The 17,549-nt window shown below is 31.5% G+C and overlaps 1 protein-coding gene across 1 annotated transcript; it reads right to left on the bottom strand.

Annotated features, from left to right (window-relative positions):
* Positions 1–1,046: 1,046 nt before the first annotated feature.
* On the bottom strand, positions 1,047–11,784 carry LOTGIDRAFT_234941 (hypothetical protein; the record flags this gene model as incomplete). The annotated part of the gene is made up of 20 exons (XM_009063344.1): positions 1,047–1,181; positions 1,402–1,502; positions 1,806–1,917; positions 2,358–2,435; positions 2,959–3,072; positions 3,509–3,595; positions 3,828–3,906; positions 4,181–4,233; positions 4,503–4,601; positions 5,060–5,287; positions 5,884–6,006; positions 6,403–6,498; positions 6,903–7,016; positions 7,547–7,613; positions 8,187–8,299; positions 8,565–8,683; positions 9,029–9,153; positions 9,711–9,750; positions 10,130–10,232; positions 11,731–11,784. 20 exons carry the CDS (start codon positions 11,782–11,784, stop codon positions 1,062–1,064), a joined length of 2,025 nt encoding a protein of 674 aa, XP_009061592.1. The 3' UTR covers positions 1,047–1,061.
* Between the last annotated feature and the right edge of the window lie 5,765 nt (positions 11,785–17,549).

Below are 17,549 nucleotides of genomic sequence, written 5' to 3'. Positions count from 1 at the left end.
ATAGGAAAACTTTCTCATATCTTCTTTTTGGATATTTTATTTGATATGTTAGAATTGTTTTACAGTATTTAAAGGAATTTTTAATATTTTCTTCTTTCAAGTTGATGTTAAGTACTTCGATTTAAAAAAAAAACCAATTAATTAAAGTGATGTACCGTATTTGATAAGTCTTTAAGATTTTAATGTACAGCATAAATTTAGTTGTATCAAGAAGTCAAATGCATGTAGACCACCTCACTCTCATTTGCTCATAAACTTGGCTTCTCTATATAATAATACCTTGACAATTTTTGTTACAATACAATGGCCTTATTCCTTACTAAACAGTAATGACATCTGCATCAATCAATAATAATGTCTACTTTATGTGCATTCATTCTTCTGGAAAGGGGGGGTTTTCAATCATATCTACATAGCATAATACCTGAAAATAGGTCAGTTGTCTGAAGATGGCATAGCGTGAAACTCAAGTAACAAGATGATTCAAGTGCTGTTTTTATATTGCTCTATAATTGATGTATTAAAAATGTAATAAATATTCTATTATTGTAGCTTGTAGGTTATGCTCATGATCCTTTTTTAGCTGCTGCACTGCCTTTTGAAAATCTAACCATCTCTGACAAAAGAGAAAACTTTGTATTGGAATATTCAAGGGGAGACAACTATCTCAACTTTACTAAAAATCATTATGCTATGGACATCTCATCTTCATGAACTGCGACCAATACCTTGACTGCAATGCCACAGTATGAAAGTTTTTTAATACAATGATTATAATCAGATAGTACACTAGCAAACACAGACCAATCAGTGCCTTAAGTGATGAAGTTTACAGTCTTTCTGTCCAGGGCTCTGATTGGCTGTATTAGCTTGCTTACAATCCAATCAAAATTCCAATTCATTTAGTGATGCCGGAATGATAACTATTGCAATCAAGGTTATAAGACAGTTCGTAATATCTTGACATTGTGAAGATGTGCGCATCCAGTTTTTCATAAGGAGCAGAGGAATGTAACATGCTGATTTGGTTAATGAGAACACATTTTAAAAGATAATTTTTATTAACAATTTTTCAGCTGGTCAATTCTTTCCAATAAATCTTTGAACTGATCATCCAGGCTTTTACAGAGTTCATCTATTGACTGTGGTAAAGACTGGGTGATTGGGTCTTGATGATGTTGCTGAAATATAAAGATTGACAATTTAAATAAATTGGATATCAGAATATTCAAATAGCTTTAAAATTACAAAAGACAAATCCATTAAATTGTGTGCCCATAAAAATATATGTTTTCACATTTAATACCAGCTCCAACAGTTATACAACAAAGCGTTTATTATTTCAAAATTAGAAACTTTCACAACATAGAAAAGAAGTTTTTATTTCATTCCAGTACAGACCTTTATTTTTGTTATCACTCCTTTTAACATAAATTTAGCAGAAGATAAATTCTGCAATTTCTGTGTTCTATCTGGCAGTTTGTCAGCACATTGAATATACACTGAAAGAGAATAATTTTCATAATGATTTTGACTATGTTCCTTTTTGCTATGTGGCTAATATGGCGAAGTCAGTGAGAGCAATCTGTGAATTTCTCTTCTACTCTTTTGCTATTTTCAATGAGTATCATTTGTAATCTTTTGATATCCTATTATATAAATATTTACGATACTAGATTTTTAAAATCTAAATAACTCATTTCATCATTGGATGGTCGAAGCTACAATTGTTACTTATCTTTCTATTATGAACTGATAAATTAATGCTCTTTCCAGAATGGACACATATTAAAAAGAAAACATACATTTAGCCAGTTCGATAGCTTGATCAGAAACTTCTTGACATTTCTTCTCATCTTTCTCCCAGTTTGAAGTTTGTGTCACACAGCGATGTGATTTCTGTAGATATTCTAAGCCCTGAAACAATAAGGATGTTAGTAGATCAGGCAGCAACTAAACAGTACAAGTTATAAAGTATTATTTAAATTTCTACTATCACTCCCTTCAATGATCCAGTTATGAAAACTGGCATTTCTTTTTCCATAAACTGTAGTTTGTCAAGTGATACTCTAGATCGTGGTTGGATATTTCAATAAGGGCCATAGACCAAATGACAGTTGATACAGTGGAAATATTCCTCAAAGGCTTTGAAGATAAAGTGGTGCAGTTTATCTTTTAACCCATTTCAAATCTTGTTGCAACCATTATATGAACCATATATTATATAGTACGTACTCTATTCTGATATGGTTGGCAATAGCCAACACTAATAGACAAGACACAGTGTTTGGAGCAGCTTTGTTGATAAACCAAGATAATTGAAGAATCAAATCATGCGAACATCGTGGTATTCTTACCTGATCAATATTTTCAGGTTTATTGTCCAATAAAATTAATTTAGCAAATAATCTCCAGATTTCACCATTACCAGTTGTCTACAGAAAACAATCATTTAATTATAATGACATATAATATTCTCTACATAAAACATTATGAAATGCTTGAAGTTAAATTAGCAATTTTCTCTACGTTTGGTGATCTATTAAAAAGCACAACATGTATCTCAATCGACACAATTAAATGGCTAAATATAGCATGCAACACTGGGGTAGCATGTACCACTAGAAAAGCAAGCAAATGGTGAACTGTTTGAACCATAATGACTTTTTGTCAAAACTTAAATAGCAAATGATGTATGTTAGGATCCTTTTTTTCAAAAATATAATCAGTATATATTAAGACAGAAAACTTCATTTGTGTATATGCTAATATTTGTAACAGATGTCCAAATGCCAAGAGCTCATCACATGCTGCCACAAGGTGAGTGGGATGTAAAATTCTCCATTGGACAGTTGTACTGGAAAAAGGGGGTTTTACCTTCCAACATTGAGCTATAAGCTCACAAGGCCACAATTATTCTATTGTAAGTTTAAAGTGTTTCAGAAACTATAAGCATACCTGTGATGTAATTCTAGTAAACAACTGTTGTATTTTAGGTTTAAATCGTCTAACAGGCAGACCTTTAGAATCTGTTAAGTCTTCTTCAATAGCACGTACTAATATTGATAATATCTGACAATAAATGAAATAAAATGAATGAGTTTAATGTCCTTCTCTTCATGAATATAATGGAACAAACTGATTATTATCCCCCAGAACAAAATTCAATGAAATGAACTTACTAATGCTACAAGACAATTATAGCATGGCTAAAAATACCCCATAGATTTTGTAAGTTCTAATTCACTTCTAAAGACCACAATGTTAACGTTTTTTACACAACATCCCATTAGAAGAGTAGTGTGCTGTATTTATACAAGGGTTCTTTGTTAAGGGGGTGGTTGAATTGTTAGATTTCCAAATAAAATATATTTATTTCATAAATAGTAGGTACCTAAAAACATCTTATTTTCACATGAGCAATATCAACTGCTCTGTGACCTGGGCCATTGCTTTCATTGAGACTCCTCTCAATACTCCTTAATACTAATATGGAAGTAATATATACCTGTTCGTCCACCCATTTAGATTTCAAATCCAACAATCTATTATAGGCATTTACTACATCTTCAAATTCACCACAATCAACACCAATCTATCCAAATAAACAAACATAAATATCAATATTGTAATCTTTAGTTAAGGAACCAATAGTATTCTCTTATTTTATGCCATGTGACCTTGAATATGCAAAGGTTACTCGATATATTTGGGATTTCATAATGCTGAATATTTCACTATGTCAAAAAACTTGTGACAAAATACATGTATAACTGCTCATCTTACCCACCCTTCTATTCAGATAAAAATTATCACTTATCACTTACCAACAAACAGTTCTCCCACAGCTGCCATGATTCAAAATTATATTTGATTGCTTCTTTCATTGTTAAAAATGCTTTTGGTCTGAAAGGTAAAAAACTAAATATTTTACATTCTATCAAGAACATCATCTCTAATTTTCTATGTAAAAACTGGTATGTAAAATGTTTCTTGTTGTGTCAAAATGTGTTCACAGCCTAAAATTGCTACCACGCTTGTTTATTTTTATTGTTAAGGGATATCAGTATTAAATGATACGTGAAGCAACAGCCAAAGTGATCATGTATACACAATATTTTCAGAAACAAATATGCTGTTTCCTTGACTAAGATCTGTAAGATAGAAAAAGCAATCTTACTTGTCTTTCAGTTTAATATAAGCTGTTCCCAAATTATTCCATGCCTCGAAGTTCTACAAAGAAAATAACATTGTGTAGATGTAAATGAACAAAGGAAATAACAAATAAGGCTGTCATTATTCATAGGGAATTAATGATATCAAATAAGCACAGAACTGTAGGCTCAACAGAATTTAAGAGGTCCAAAAAAAAAAACCCTGAGAGAGTGTAGTGTAGAAATGAACAAGAAAAAGTCCATAAAAATATTTAAGCAAAAAGAAAGAGCTGAAAATGAAAAATCCTGAAATAAGTTTTTTAAGGATTGAGTAAAAAAAACTCTTACATCACTATCTATATTAACACAGCGTTTAAACGCTTTCACTGCTTTTTCATACTGGTCTGTTGTCAAGGCAACACATCCATATGTAAACCACACAGGAATCTGAAATTTTCAATTCAAAATAACTTCCAGTTTATTTTTATAATTCTGTAGAAGATATGTGTATTTCTGAGAATGATTTATTCCCAAAACAATTGACTATTAGCACTGTTAAAATCAAATTTCATACTTCTGCAGTTTATGTAAATTTTTACTTTTTTGGGCAGCTAAAACAAGAAGGCTTATAGAAATAAAGAATAAACTTATATTTTCCTTCATTCTCTCAACTTACTGACTGAACAGAAAACAATAACATTGCATTCTCACTGAATATTCTTGGGCCCATTTTAATTACCATGACGTATGATGATGTAAAATCTTTCATTTAGAATACTTAAAAAAGGGGAATGGACCCTAGTGATTTATAGAGAGAGTCAAAAGAAAAGAGGCATTAACACTGAATAACAGCATAAATAAGGAAATAGAACATGGTAGGCACTGCTATCTAAAGACAATCTTACCTGAAGTGAATTTATTTCTAAAGATTTCTCAAAACATCTCAAAGCGGCTTTGTTATCTTTTTTACCAAAATACAAATACCCCATACATCTCATAGCTCTAGAACTTCTCTCATTGGATAATTCCCAGGCCTTCTGATAGTGGTTCATATCATGTGTAACGTCACCAAGGAAACAGTACAGATTAGGTGTTTCTTTTTTCTTTAACTGTTCTCGAATTATCACTTCTGCCTAAAAATTTAGGACAAAAAAAAGGAATGATTTAGTATTCCAGTAATTTGATCATCAATCCTTAAAATTGATTACAAATTTAGTTATTATTGTCGCTTCTGCCTGAAAAAAAACAGGGGCCTCATATTCTCAAAAATTCAACGTGTTACTGAGATATAAAGTCCAGGAATACCAGACATTTTTGATATATTTGTAATATATTGACATGGAAAACCGAGACTATTGAAATTATTGTATGCTATATATATATCTTTTCTACAGCACGAGCAGGCATTTGGCAGCCATCTTACCTACTTACAATATTGCAGCATTGAAGTGACTTTGCAGGTTATGGGTTTATTTGTTATATGCAATTTTCAATTTATTCAGTGATGTACTCAGAAATAGGAGGACTCACTCAAGAAAAGAAAACTTTCTAAGCACAAGATGCATGGGAGACTATTTTTGGTATTGCCAAGCATTGAACGTTGTAGTAATACATCTGTTTGTCATCCAACCATCAATCTAATAGGCAAATATTTCAGAAATTTATTACATGCAGTCTCTAACACGCTCTGACTCTGTTTGGAGTTGCCTAGAAATAGTAAGGGACATACCTGATCTGTTTTTTTCATGATCTGATAACAAGTTATAGCCTCATCCCACATCTCTAATGATTCATATAAATCTTTAGCAGCACTGATACATCCTAGAGACAGGAGCATTGTCCCTAATTCTTTCTAAAATAACAAACATTGAATCTATGTTCATAACAGTTCTAGGAACCACAGACAGTAGACAAACAATTGGAATGATACAAAAAGAAGACCGTATACAGCTAGAAAACCACTTTCCAATTCCATTAATTTTAAGTATAGAACAAAAATGCATATATTATGTAGTCATATCATAGACAGTTCATTTTGTATCAAATCAAACTGATAAATCACCTTCACTTTCCACACACAGTAAACAAAAAATTGGAATGATGCAAATTAAATCCAATGGCTCTAATACAAAAAAACCCCCAAAAACTAGAAAACCTCTCTTAGATGAGAAAAACAGAATATGTGGTCATATCATAGACAGTTCATTATGTATAAAATCTATGGTAGGTATAAAACACCTAGAATTACCTTAACTTTCCACACACTAGGAGTATGACAGGAATAGAAGAGATAAGATCTGTCAATATTAGCTGGTTCAGGTTGAGTAACAATGTTTACCAATTCCTTAAATAACAACATTTACCAGTAAATTATTAATATGAAAGTCAATCATCTGAAATTCATACCACTTTCTATCATTATGGGGTTTTCAATTGAATTACTGCACAGATTCATCAAATTCCGTAAAATTTTTAATTAATTCTTGATTTTCCCATTAAAAGAGAGATTCATTTTTTTACAGATTTTATTTGGTTTTAAACTTTTATAAAAAGACTCATTCCGAATTTATTTTTGACTTTGCTTTTAGACTTCCAGAGGAGTAATATAGAAAGCCTGTCGCCTGATCATTTTAATTCATACTCTATATGAATAGAATATTGTCTAAAAATCTAAGGTATGCAATCTATAAGTATAACTAATCTAAGTAAAGCGTGAATCATTATGATTTTAAACAACAAGAAGTCTACCTCCATCTGTTTCATTGATCTTTCAACTCTTCTTGAACTTCCCTTTTCCAACTTTGACCTTAAAATTAAACAGGCCACACCCACATTCCAATTACAAAGTTGATCAAGCATACACTATAAGAAAAAAAACAACAGATTATTATATATTATTTAATATCTGGCTAAGATCTCTCTCTTTCATTTAATGGAGTTGAATAAGACCATCAAAACTTTTTGACTGCTAAAGAACACGGCATCAACCTAGAACATGTTGTTTTAAGAATTAATAACTAGCCACAGCATATAAGTATACTCTTTTTAGTTTCAGTCATCACAAACAAAAATCTAGGTACCTGAAAGGTGTCCCTGCATAGCTTTTACAATGACAGCAGTCTGTGTTCCCTATATATCAACCAAAAAAAAGTCCACTAATTACCCTGAAAACAGTTGAAACTTGAAAACTGCAAAACAGACAAGGCTTGCTGTACAATTCAGCTAAATCCTTCAATACGGCAACAATGACAGCAAGCATTAAAATTTTGTAATCATAGCAGTGGTGATCATTCTAGCCAACAATAGCATTTACTAATTGAAAGTACTATTTGTTGACTTAATTTCAAGGAACAACTTTCACTTGCTATTGTTCTTACATAAACAATACTCACCAAGATATAGGTCAAAACTTCTTCATCTGTCAACCTTTCTTGTGCTAAACTTCTTCTATGACCTTCCCTACCAAATAGCAAAAGCAAAATAATATGGTGCTGGATTCCACAACTGATCCGTATTGGCGAAAATTTAGAGTTGTCTTCCTCTGACTTGTGAATCCATAGATATTATGCAAGTCTGGCCTAGCCTAGCCTAGTCTAGCCTACAGATGATGTTTAATACCAGAATGTTGTCTATTACAAATTTTAAAACTCGAATTCTTTAAATAACATAAATTAATTTCAAGATTAAAGTTTTGCAGCATATTCCAATCATAAAATTATGTTTCTATCCATGTGATGGATAGTGCAAAAAAAAAAAATAGATTACAAAAAAGATATAAGGGATTGTGAGCAGACAAAGTCATCCAAAATGTTCCATTCTTAAGAAATTTCAGCTTATGCCATTACCAAGTACCGAGCTGACAACAATCCTCCAGCTTTCAACTGTGCTTTAAATATCTTTAGATTAATACCAGCAAATAAATCTCTTGCTAGTGCTTTAGAATATCTATAGTCAACAATTTTATAATTGTAAATATAAGAGGAAACTGTCTTTAAAACAAGAATATTTTAAGTTGTGAGAAAAGATACTTACATACACGCCAGAACCACAGCCTGATCTAAGGGAGATAATTGAACAGAATGTTTCTCCATCTCATCAGTGAAAGCTATTTTATTTAAAACAGTATCATCATCAAGACTGATATTCTGAAACAACAAGATATCTGTATATTTACTTTTTAAGCATTTTTTTCATGCAGATAACCTGTAATTGTTATACATATGCCTCCCCTATTTTTTTTAGCTCAGCATAATGTCATATTGTGTTATGCAATAAAATATACCCAATATATAATATTGACTTTTGCAGATTCTCAGAAATAGATTTTGATTTGCAATAAATTGAAAACTATATTCTTTTCTAAGGAATGAGTATTTAGTGCTAATTTACAAGTAAAACATTTCAATGTACCTTGGGTAAAGGAATGTCTTTAATGAGAGTCTGTTCATCTTGAACATTTGATCGTTTAACCTGAAGAACCAGCTGGGCTTTGTCATCTTCTTGATATCTTGTCCTTTTACCAAGAGCTCCTGAAAGTCAAAATACATTTAAAATCTCTATCATGTACGGAAAGAATCTATCATAGACAAAGTACATACCAATAAAACAAAGGACACGCGAAAATTAAATTTACTTGAGTCTGAAATCCTAAATTTCTATACCTGATTCAGTTGATTGAAGAAAAAAACACCAAGCAGTGTGCAATGAGGAAAATTTTGCCAGGACAGTGACAAACCAAACCAGCATCACTGACTGGCTCAACCTAACCAATTATAGCTGAGTGAAAATTTCACATCTCACATAATTTGAATTATGAGTGAGGATGTGTCACAGTCCGGGATCATATCTAAAGAAACTTGACACTGAAATCTTACCTGATATGTTGATATCAAGGTGTGATAAATTCTTCGCTTTCTCAAAATATTCTCTGCCTTTTTCATACTCAAAATACAAATGACAAAAATATCCTGCCTCAATATTCCATTGTATACTTGCTTCTCTATAATTCAAATATTGTGTTAAACATCAGGGGCAAGAATCAATACAAAATTGATTTATCAATCCCTGCATCTGATTGGTCAATCACTCAAATTGATTTTAAATTTAAAAAAAATGAAATGAATTGAATTTTGAGTTTTACATCCTACTTTTCTGCACCAAGTGGGCTAATCAAGACAGACATCGCCATGCAGGGTGCACTGAGGGAAATTTTGCCAGTCCAACAGCCTACTTTTTTTTGATTTGAGACTGTCAAGGAGTTTTAAACTTACACGGCGCCTCGCTTTATTGTCCCATCCGAACAACAAGTAGCTTTTTCCATGTCAAAATCTCTTAAGAAAGTGCCAAGGGTGAAAATGAATCTAAAGAACATAAGCATCAGTGGAGAAATCATCAGATATATTATATACCCAAATATACGTTAACTTGTAAGTCATATTTATAAGTTTTATTTTAAAATTTATACTTTGTGCAATTTACTTTGAAACAATGAGAGAACATTGCTCAAGGATCAATTGTGGAATTTTTCTCGTAAGATAATCTAACCCTGTACCTTACCTGAATCTGTCATCTTTAAAAAGTTCATCATTCTGATTAACTAAAAAACAGATCAAATTAAATCAAATTTTATTGTTATTCATTTTCTAAATTATCCATATATCTTGTGATAAATATTTTTAAAGAGATATTTACATCTTGATCTTTTTTTCACCAGCTGACAGGGCTCCATTGTAGAGACTGGCTTTATGTACAATTACTGCTGATATATTAACATTATCTGTTATTGCTTGTGTGAAAAATGTCCAGTAGTAACTTACTACAAGTCAGCCTTTCAATAAAACATTGTCCTAATATTGTATTGTTAAGCACAAGCCATTAAAAAAATTAAAGATGCATAAAAATAATGGACTGGATTTCAATTTTCATTCCTGACAAAATCAAAGTAACATTTTGGGCTAGATCTTAATAAAACTCACCCAAGGCAACTAGTTCTAAAATACTTTTACATAGTGTTGGAGAACGATCATCCAGTATTTCTTGTTGTATGTACAAACATCTTAATAACCACCATTTATGTGTCTGGAAAGACAAGATAAAAATAGCTTATCACTTCCAGTGCTAGTTAATTATTGTAATTTCAGGGTTAAGCTTATCATCCAAATATCGTATTAGAAGATGATGAAAATGACCATACATAATAGGAAATAAAATGATAAAAGTTACATTAATAAAACATAAGACAATTGAAATCCGATGTCAGAGCATAAACTGATGGCATATCATTCATAATCAAAGTCGTGGTAAAGCTATGTTATATCTACGAGAAATATACAGTATTGCATATTTAAAAACTTCCTATTCAAATATAAACTTTCTTCAAGGCCTAAATCGAATATTGGCCAATATCGAGTACATGTATTGGATTATTAGCATGTTCGCAAATATATCAAATAAGAATCCGCTATTAAAAGTTAGCAAAGAACTTTACCCATAATCCATGTCACATGCCCATGAATACTAGTAATGGCTGAATGAGTAGCAAACGAGTGAATTACAAATGGTAAATAATATACACATTTCATACTCATTTTACAGTTGAGTAATATGTAAGATACTGACTAAGACTGAGGACTGCATTACTCGGGCAATTTAGAATATAAAATTTGTTACAGAATATGTCTCTAATTTGCTTATTCATCCATACATTTACTAATCATTGCTGCAAAGTGAGTTGCCATCTTTGGGACTAATTTTAACACTGAACATTTCAATTAAGGCTTCATGGTTATATTACTGTTAAGTGCGTTTGATAATCTGAATTGAATAATAGACCTTATTCACCTTTCAGCCCTAGTGATTCCTGAACGAAGCTCATAATGCAAAAAAACAAAGGTAACTTCACTGCAGTAAAATCACCACCTTGACATCTTTTAAGCCTTCTTCTCTAATTCACTAACTCAAAACTAACTAACAGTGAGAATGGGCAGTTTTAAGCCCATTTTCTTGCTGTTGATCAGGTGTTTAGTGACAATAATTGATAAATGCATAAACTGTAATTATCAATAAAATCAAAAGTAATTAAATGATTGAAAGATAGCCCATTTCATGTGGGTGTATAAAAAGAGCAACAAAAATCGGATTAAATATGGCACCTGCATTAAATATTTCGGATATCATGCATTTTTCAAGATGGCCAGCAGTTAAAAATTTGCATACACGGCAAATGTAAACGATAGCCTTGTGAAGCGAGGTGACATATGCCCACCAGCAGCTTTGTTTGCAAGTACAAATTATTGTTTGTTGTTAATTCACATTAAGTTAGTGTTTAGTCTATAGAGCATTTTAAGCAAACTTTTTTTTATCGCATCATTGCCGTTTTTTATTGGCGGACGGACGACAATATGCTTCCATACCACATGTGGGCATATAAAAATCAAAAGAATCCATAAAGAATTATTGCATGAAGAGTGAGCAAAAGCACTATATAGCTAATAGAGTGAAAACACTCGACATTTCCGTGAAAAATCATCAGATCATCAGAAAAATCGATAGGGATCATCTTCATAATGACACTGACCTCAAAATAAAAATCAAAAGAATCTGTAAAGCCCAACATTAATTTTTGAACCATTTTTGGTCATTTCCCGCTTTACTGGAAATTTTCAGAAAATGCCTTTTGGAAATTTTAATTGATAATTGTCCACCCATTTACCAAATTTCATCAAAATCAATAAATACTGAAGAAGTTATCGATAAATAAGATAGGATATAGATAGGATCCATTTTGCTGTTATATAGAGAATGCCATTCTCAGGAAAGATTTAATATTGGCTTAATTTGATTTGCAGTTTGTGGTGATATATTCAAATTCCAGCTTATTAAACAAAATATAGAATCAAAATTCTTATAATCTATTATAAACTGTATGTATTTTGTGTCAATCTTTTTTTTCCTTCAGGTTCAGATTGTAGTTTATTTCTACTGACAGATTGAATTTTACTATAACTACATCATCCTCATAAAATGCGAAGCATGCAGCACTTTTAAAATGGCCCTGCCGAACCAAATCAATACACCAATACCAGTTACTAATACATCAGTTAGCATATATGTTCGGCATATTCCTCAACCAACTTTTGCTAATTCTGTTGATATTCTATGCAATGACACTACAATCATACCGGGTCTAAATGATAATCATTTTTTACCAAATCCAATATCATCTTACAGAAGAGTGTATGAACCACATGACTCAGTTTTTGATGACATCTCTATAAGTTAAATAGATTTCATGAAGGAGCTTCTAACGAAAATCAACAGGTTATGCTTTTATGCCCTTCATAAAAACTACTGGCTTTGATTTAGAAAAATGGCACATTACATGTGAGTAAGGATTATTAATTGTATTGTTATAATATGAGAGCATAGCAATAGGTTCAAGTTTGATTTTTGCATGTGCGAATATGCGAAAAATGGGACGATAAGCTTACTGATCATTAAAAGAAAACAGTTTTCTATAACAGGTATATTGACAACGTGTTCAGCATATTGACAGGAGACTTAGAACTCATAGAGTTTTCTGAATACACGAAGAATAAACACCCTAATATAAAAGTGTACTTGTGATGGAGTTTTTGGAAACCATTGTAAAATTGTTACAGTCGCATAAAAAACGAAGATTTTTGTTTTTTAAAACCTACCGATAAACGCTTGTTCTTGAGAAAGAATTCTTGTCATCCACCACATACCAAAAAGTCATTAGCCTAGATTGAAGGGAAGTTGCGACAAAGAGGAGGATTACACTAAACATTTGAAGGAAGTGAAGCTCAATTAAGAAAACGCAGAGTAAGATGAATGACAATTAAAGCATGTGGTTTGACGACCTCCTACAACGGAAACAAAAGACTGACTACAGAAATGTCTTTCCTCTGGTCTTTATGTACGAAGCTGCCAGACGTCGAGGGCATTATATTTAAAAATGTTTTTCAACTGTGATCAATAGTGTGAGATATTTAAGGAAATCCTGCTATGGACAATCACCTTTGTGACACATTTGTGCATAGCAAAACCACAAATATACTTCAAAATGAAAATGAAAAGTGTGAACTTTGTAGAATTGTTAATCCAGAGAAAGTTAAGTACACAGGTAAAAATGTATTAACAGTTGACAAACTTCCATGAAAGATTTCATAAGCAAAAGTGAAATACTATGCAAAAATCATTAATTGCCTATCATATTCATCTGCACAAAGTGAGCAACCTCCAGTTGTGAATTGAATGCTGTATTTATCAAATCAACTTGCCAAATCAAATACATTTGCTGCCATAGTTTTGTAATGAAATAAATAGTTAAACCGGTTAAACTTTTTATTCAATCAAATTTGACAGAATTGAAGGAAATTAAAGACTTGAGTTATGGTTCAAATGACACACACAAGTTAAATACATCTTGCTTCTTTCAATAATTTTATACATGTCATGTCTGCCCATGCACATCCCCTCTAAACAAATTCATGTTTTTATGTCTAAAGCATGTGTAATGGTATTGTGACCTTTGACATTCTCAAAAACTTCTGAGGTAATGTTAAAGCTGGAAACTCAAAGTAAAAATGTAAGCCAAGCTTGAAGAACAGTTGATAGTAAAGCTCCCTTAGATTTAGTCGTCAGAACGCACTATTAACCACCCATTGACCACCATTTAAAACTCATAACCTCTTTCAATAAAAACCTGTAGAGAGAGCCTAAGATAAATTAGGTAATTCGGTATATTTTTATTTCCAAAGAGCCCCATCACAACTAGAATCACAAAATTCCATGGCTGTTTAGGTTGAACAACTCAAATAGGTATTAAAATAATAAAATTAATATAGTAACACTATTTGTATCTGACAAGACTATAAACTACAATCAGGGTCAAAGTATAATAATACATAGTCTTGAATTAACTTGCATATTAGCAAAACGTATGAGATATTATGCTATCTCTCAAGTGAATGAACTTGATACGTGATATATACCATAAGTTATTTATTAGAAATATAAAGAATCGTATTGTTCATTTAAACATTTCCTTAAAAAAATAAAAGGGAGTTATTCACCTTTATTTTTCAGTTCATGGTTCAGGTTTTACACATAACATGGATGTCACAACAAAAATCCATCTATAAAATTCTACAGGTGAAACAAACGAAAGGTAAAGATTTATATTTAGTCCATATATTACATTGGACTAATATGAAACCTACTTGATAGTTTTTTTATATTGTTGTTGGAAGAAAATAATATAGTGCAGCGGCATGGCAAGCCCATTTTATGATCCAAGCAGCAAATTTGACATGTGCATGTTACTGCCATTGTTAAAATGGCGACCACATATAATATAATCTCTTTAATTGACTATATTTCTGGGTCTATGTAAGCTACAACCCTGTTCTTGTACATTTTGGAGGAAGGAATGATTCAATATACAAGTGGCTACAACAGTTACTGCCACCATGTTGAACTTTTAAGATGCAGCATAGTAAAATATACATGCTTAACCTAATATTTTGTTATTTTTGACATCAAAGCCACAAAGGAGAGTGATGTCCCAAATACATATCTTTCCAGTTTTTACTGGTAAGTCAAGTGATGTATGATAAATATGGGAAACGAATTTGAAGAACAAAGTACTGACTTGCTGGTGAATGACATGCTAACTGAGCAAACGAAAAATGAGCAGACGAAAAATGGGCAGAAAACACTTTCACTTGCAAAGAGCCAGAGCTTGCTGGAGATTCAGACTCTGCAATGAATGAGCAAAACAGTAAAAACATCACTATCCTGTATGTCTTTGATTAAAAAAAACAAAATATTTGGTTAAGTAACTTTATTTCAATATGCCGACATCATTGAATTCCTTAACCACCAAAATGTTCAAAAATTGTCACAGGCATACAAGTACTACTTGGTATCACTATGGCTACGATACAGAAAGCTACAAACCAATGCAGATTGCCACAAATGATGCGGGATGTATCTGTAGCTAATTCGATGCTCTGTGAATGTGTGATCTAGGCACTACTTTCACTATTTCTTTAGATTGCAACTGATTTAACTTAGCTCCTGAAAGATTATTATTTTCAAAATTCACAGTTCCATCAAATACTCTTCTCCAAAATCATTTATATAATTTTGCTAAACAAATCATTCAAATATATCCCATATTACATGTGGATGACTATATTTACATGATCAAGTATATAACGAAGCCAAAAGATTTGGTCTTTAAATTATTAAGCTAAATACAAACTTAAAACTAGAGCCATAAGCCCAACAGCACTGAAGCAGTGTGTTGAATCCAAGGAATCATTCATAGAACAACAGACATTAGATTTATCTTATGAAATGAATGTAATTTTACGTCCTCCTAAACAGCTCCATGTGGGCTACTGAAGACGGACAACTCCATTCAGAGTGCAAATGACGACTCCTCTTTTGAGGCTCTGCCATATATATAGACAAGGTGTTGCCTAGCAAGATATGCCCACTTTCCTGCTAAATTTTCAGTGGGCAGTAACCAATCTGTGTCAAATTGTACAAAAAATCTAACTAACAAGATATTGGTGATTTAAACCAACACACAAAATTTCATAAACTGTCCACTTTTTTGCATTCAAAAGCCACATTCAACATAATTTTGAAAATAATAATAATCAGTCAGTGACAAATTTGTTACAATTCTAATTTTTTTTTTCTCTCTTCCCTTTTTCTGATAAGTGAATCGTGATTATTATTGTAATATGTATTGTATCGTTGGATGAGAATTGTATATAGTGTATTGAATCACAACTTCAAGAATAGTTACAGACCTAATATAGACTATATATTACCTCAGCCTGTCCAACCAAAAATAAGAAATCACTTAAGGCATACATACACCATTTAAGTAATTTCAGGCAAAGTCAATGGCAATAATTTGAAAACTGCTAATTTGAATGTAACTAATCAATGATCTCACCAAAATACAATTTTTTTTATCAAAGTCTTTAGTCTAATACATTCACAAGCCAAATTTTAACAATTTTAGTTTAATCAAGGGCAATAATTTATAATTATTATACTAAATCATTAAGATAGCTTGCTAGGCTGTATGTCTTCTGGCAAATTTCTGTACGTAAAATTGTCAACATCCATCAATGATTTTATCTTCTTTTTTTTTACCATCCTGTTTCAAAGAAGAAGGGTAATTAAATATTGTCTAATCTTTTTCATATGAATATTTTCACTATGTTTCATAAAATATTGATCATAATTGTGCTTTCTGGAGTGGTTATCACCTTAACTTTGTGTGAAGAAGATCAAGGGCTATAACTCATATTAAATACCTCCTGACTTTTTATTTTAAAGCCAGGTTTCCTTATTTTCATTTATTTATATATATATTCCATTATTGGATTGCTAATCGAAAGTAGAGGTATTCTATTGATTTGGAAAAATACCAGTTTGTCTCAAAAGTCAAAAATTAACTCATAATTAGCTACGAAGGGATTCCAATGATAAAGTGGTCACTTAATAAAGATTATCAGATCTCACTATCTAAATTAGGGAGGTAACTATTTGTGTGCCTTTCACAGCCAAACATTACTAAGATAGCCAAATACCAACCAACCATTTTAAAATTTCAATGGTTATGTTTCAAAAATAGGGAAAAAAACGATGTTTTTTTATTTTCTAAATATACAGTGTATTTAATTAAATTATTTCAGACTTACATATATGTTTTTTAAACAAAGTTTAGCTAATAATATTTTATACCAAAAATGTGGAAAGATTATATTTTTATTAGTCAGAGAGTAAACAAGGAATCTATTTTTAGCTTTTCTACATCCTCACGCAATCTAACCACTCAAGAGTACTTCATTTTGTGTAATGAATAGCAAGCATGCTTTCATTGCACCTAATTGATAGCTAGAAGCCCCTATGGTCTTTTTATTAAAGGGAAATAACTCTCTCGTTAGCTATCACGTTAAAATAGAAAGAAATAGTTTTTTTCTAATTTCGATAAATACAAATTTAACATGTTCACAAGAAAATTCTCATTGATTTTGACTGAGTAAAGGTCGATTAAAAACAGTTCAATGAAAAATCCTAACAACCAAACTTATTTCATATATCATATTCAGCAAAATTCATCTGCAAACCAATTTTCTAAACATTGATCATTGATATCTTTCAAAACTAAACAGTTTTAATTTTCTGAAAGCAATTCTTAATGTGTCACTTTCTAAAGTGCTCAAGCATGACTTTAAAATATTTCAGCTGAGCAATTTAAAGGAGTCACATTTATTACAGGGTAACAGAAACTATCAAAAACTTCCTTATTCATATTTCATATTCGGTCCGATAATAATAAGT

Source organism: Lottia gigantea, assembly GCF_000327385.1.
Source record: "Lottia gigantea unplaced genomic scaffold LOTGIsca_57, whole genome shotgun sequence".
NCBI classification, from domain to species: Eukaryota; Metazoa; Mollusca; class Gastropoda; family Lottiidae; genus Lottia; species Lottia gigantea.
The sequence above is the reverse complement of the archived record's forward strand: the minus strand, read 5'-3'. Positions and strand labels throughout refer to the sequence as shown.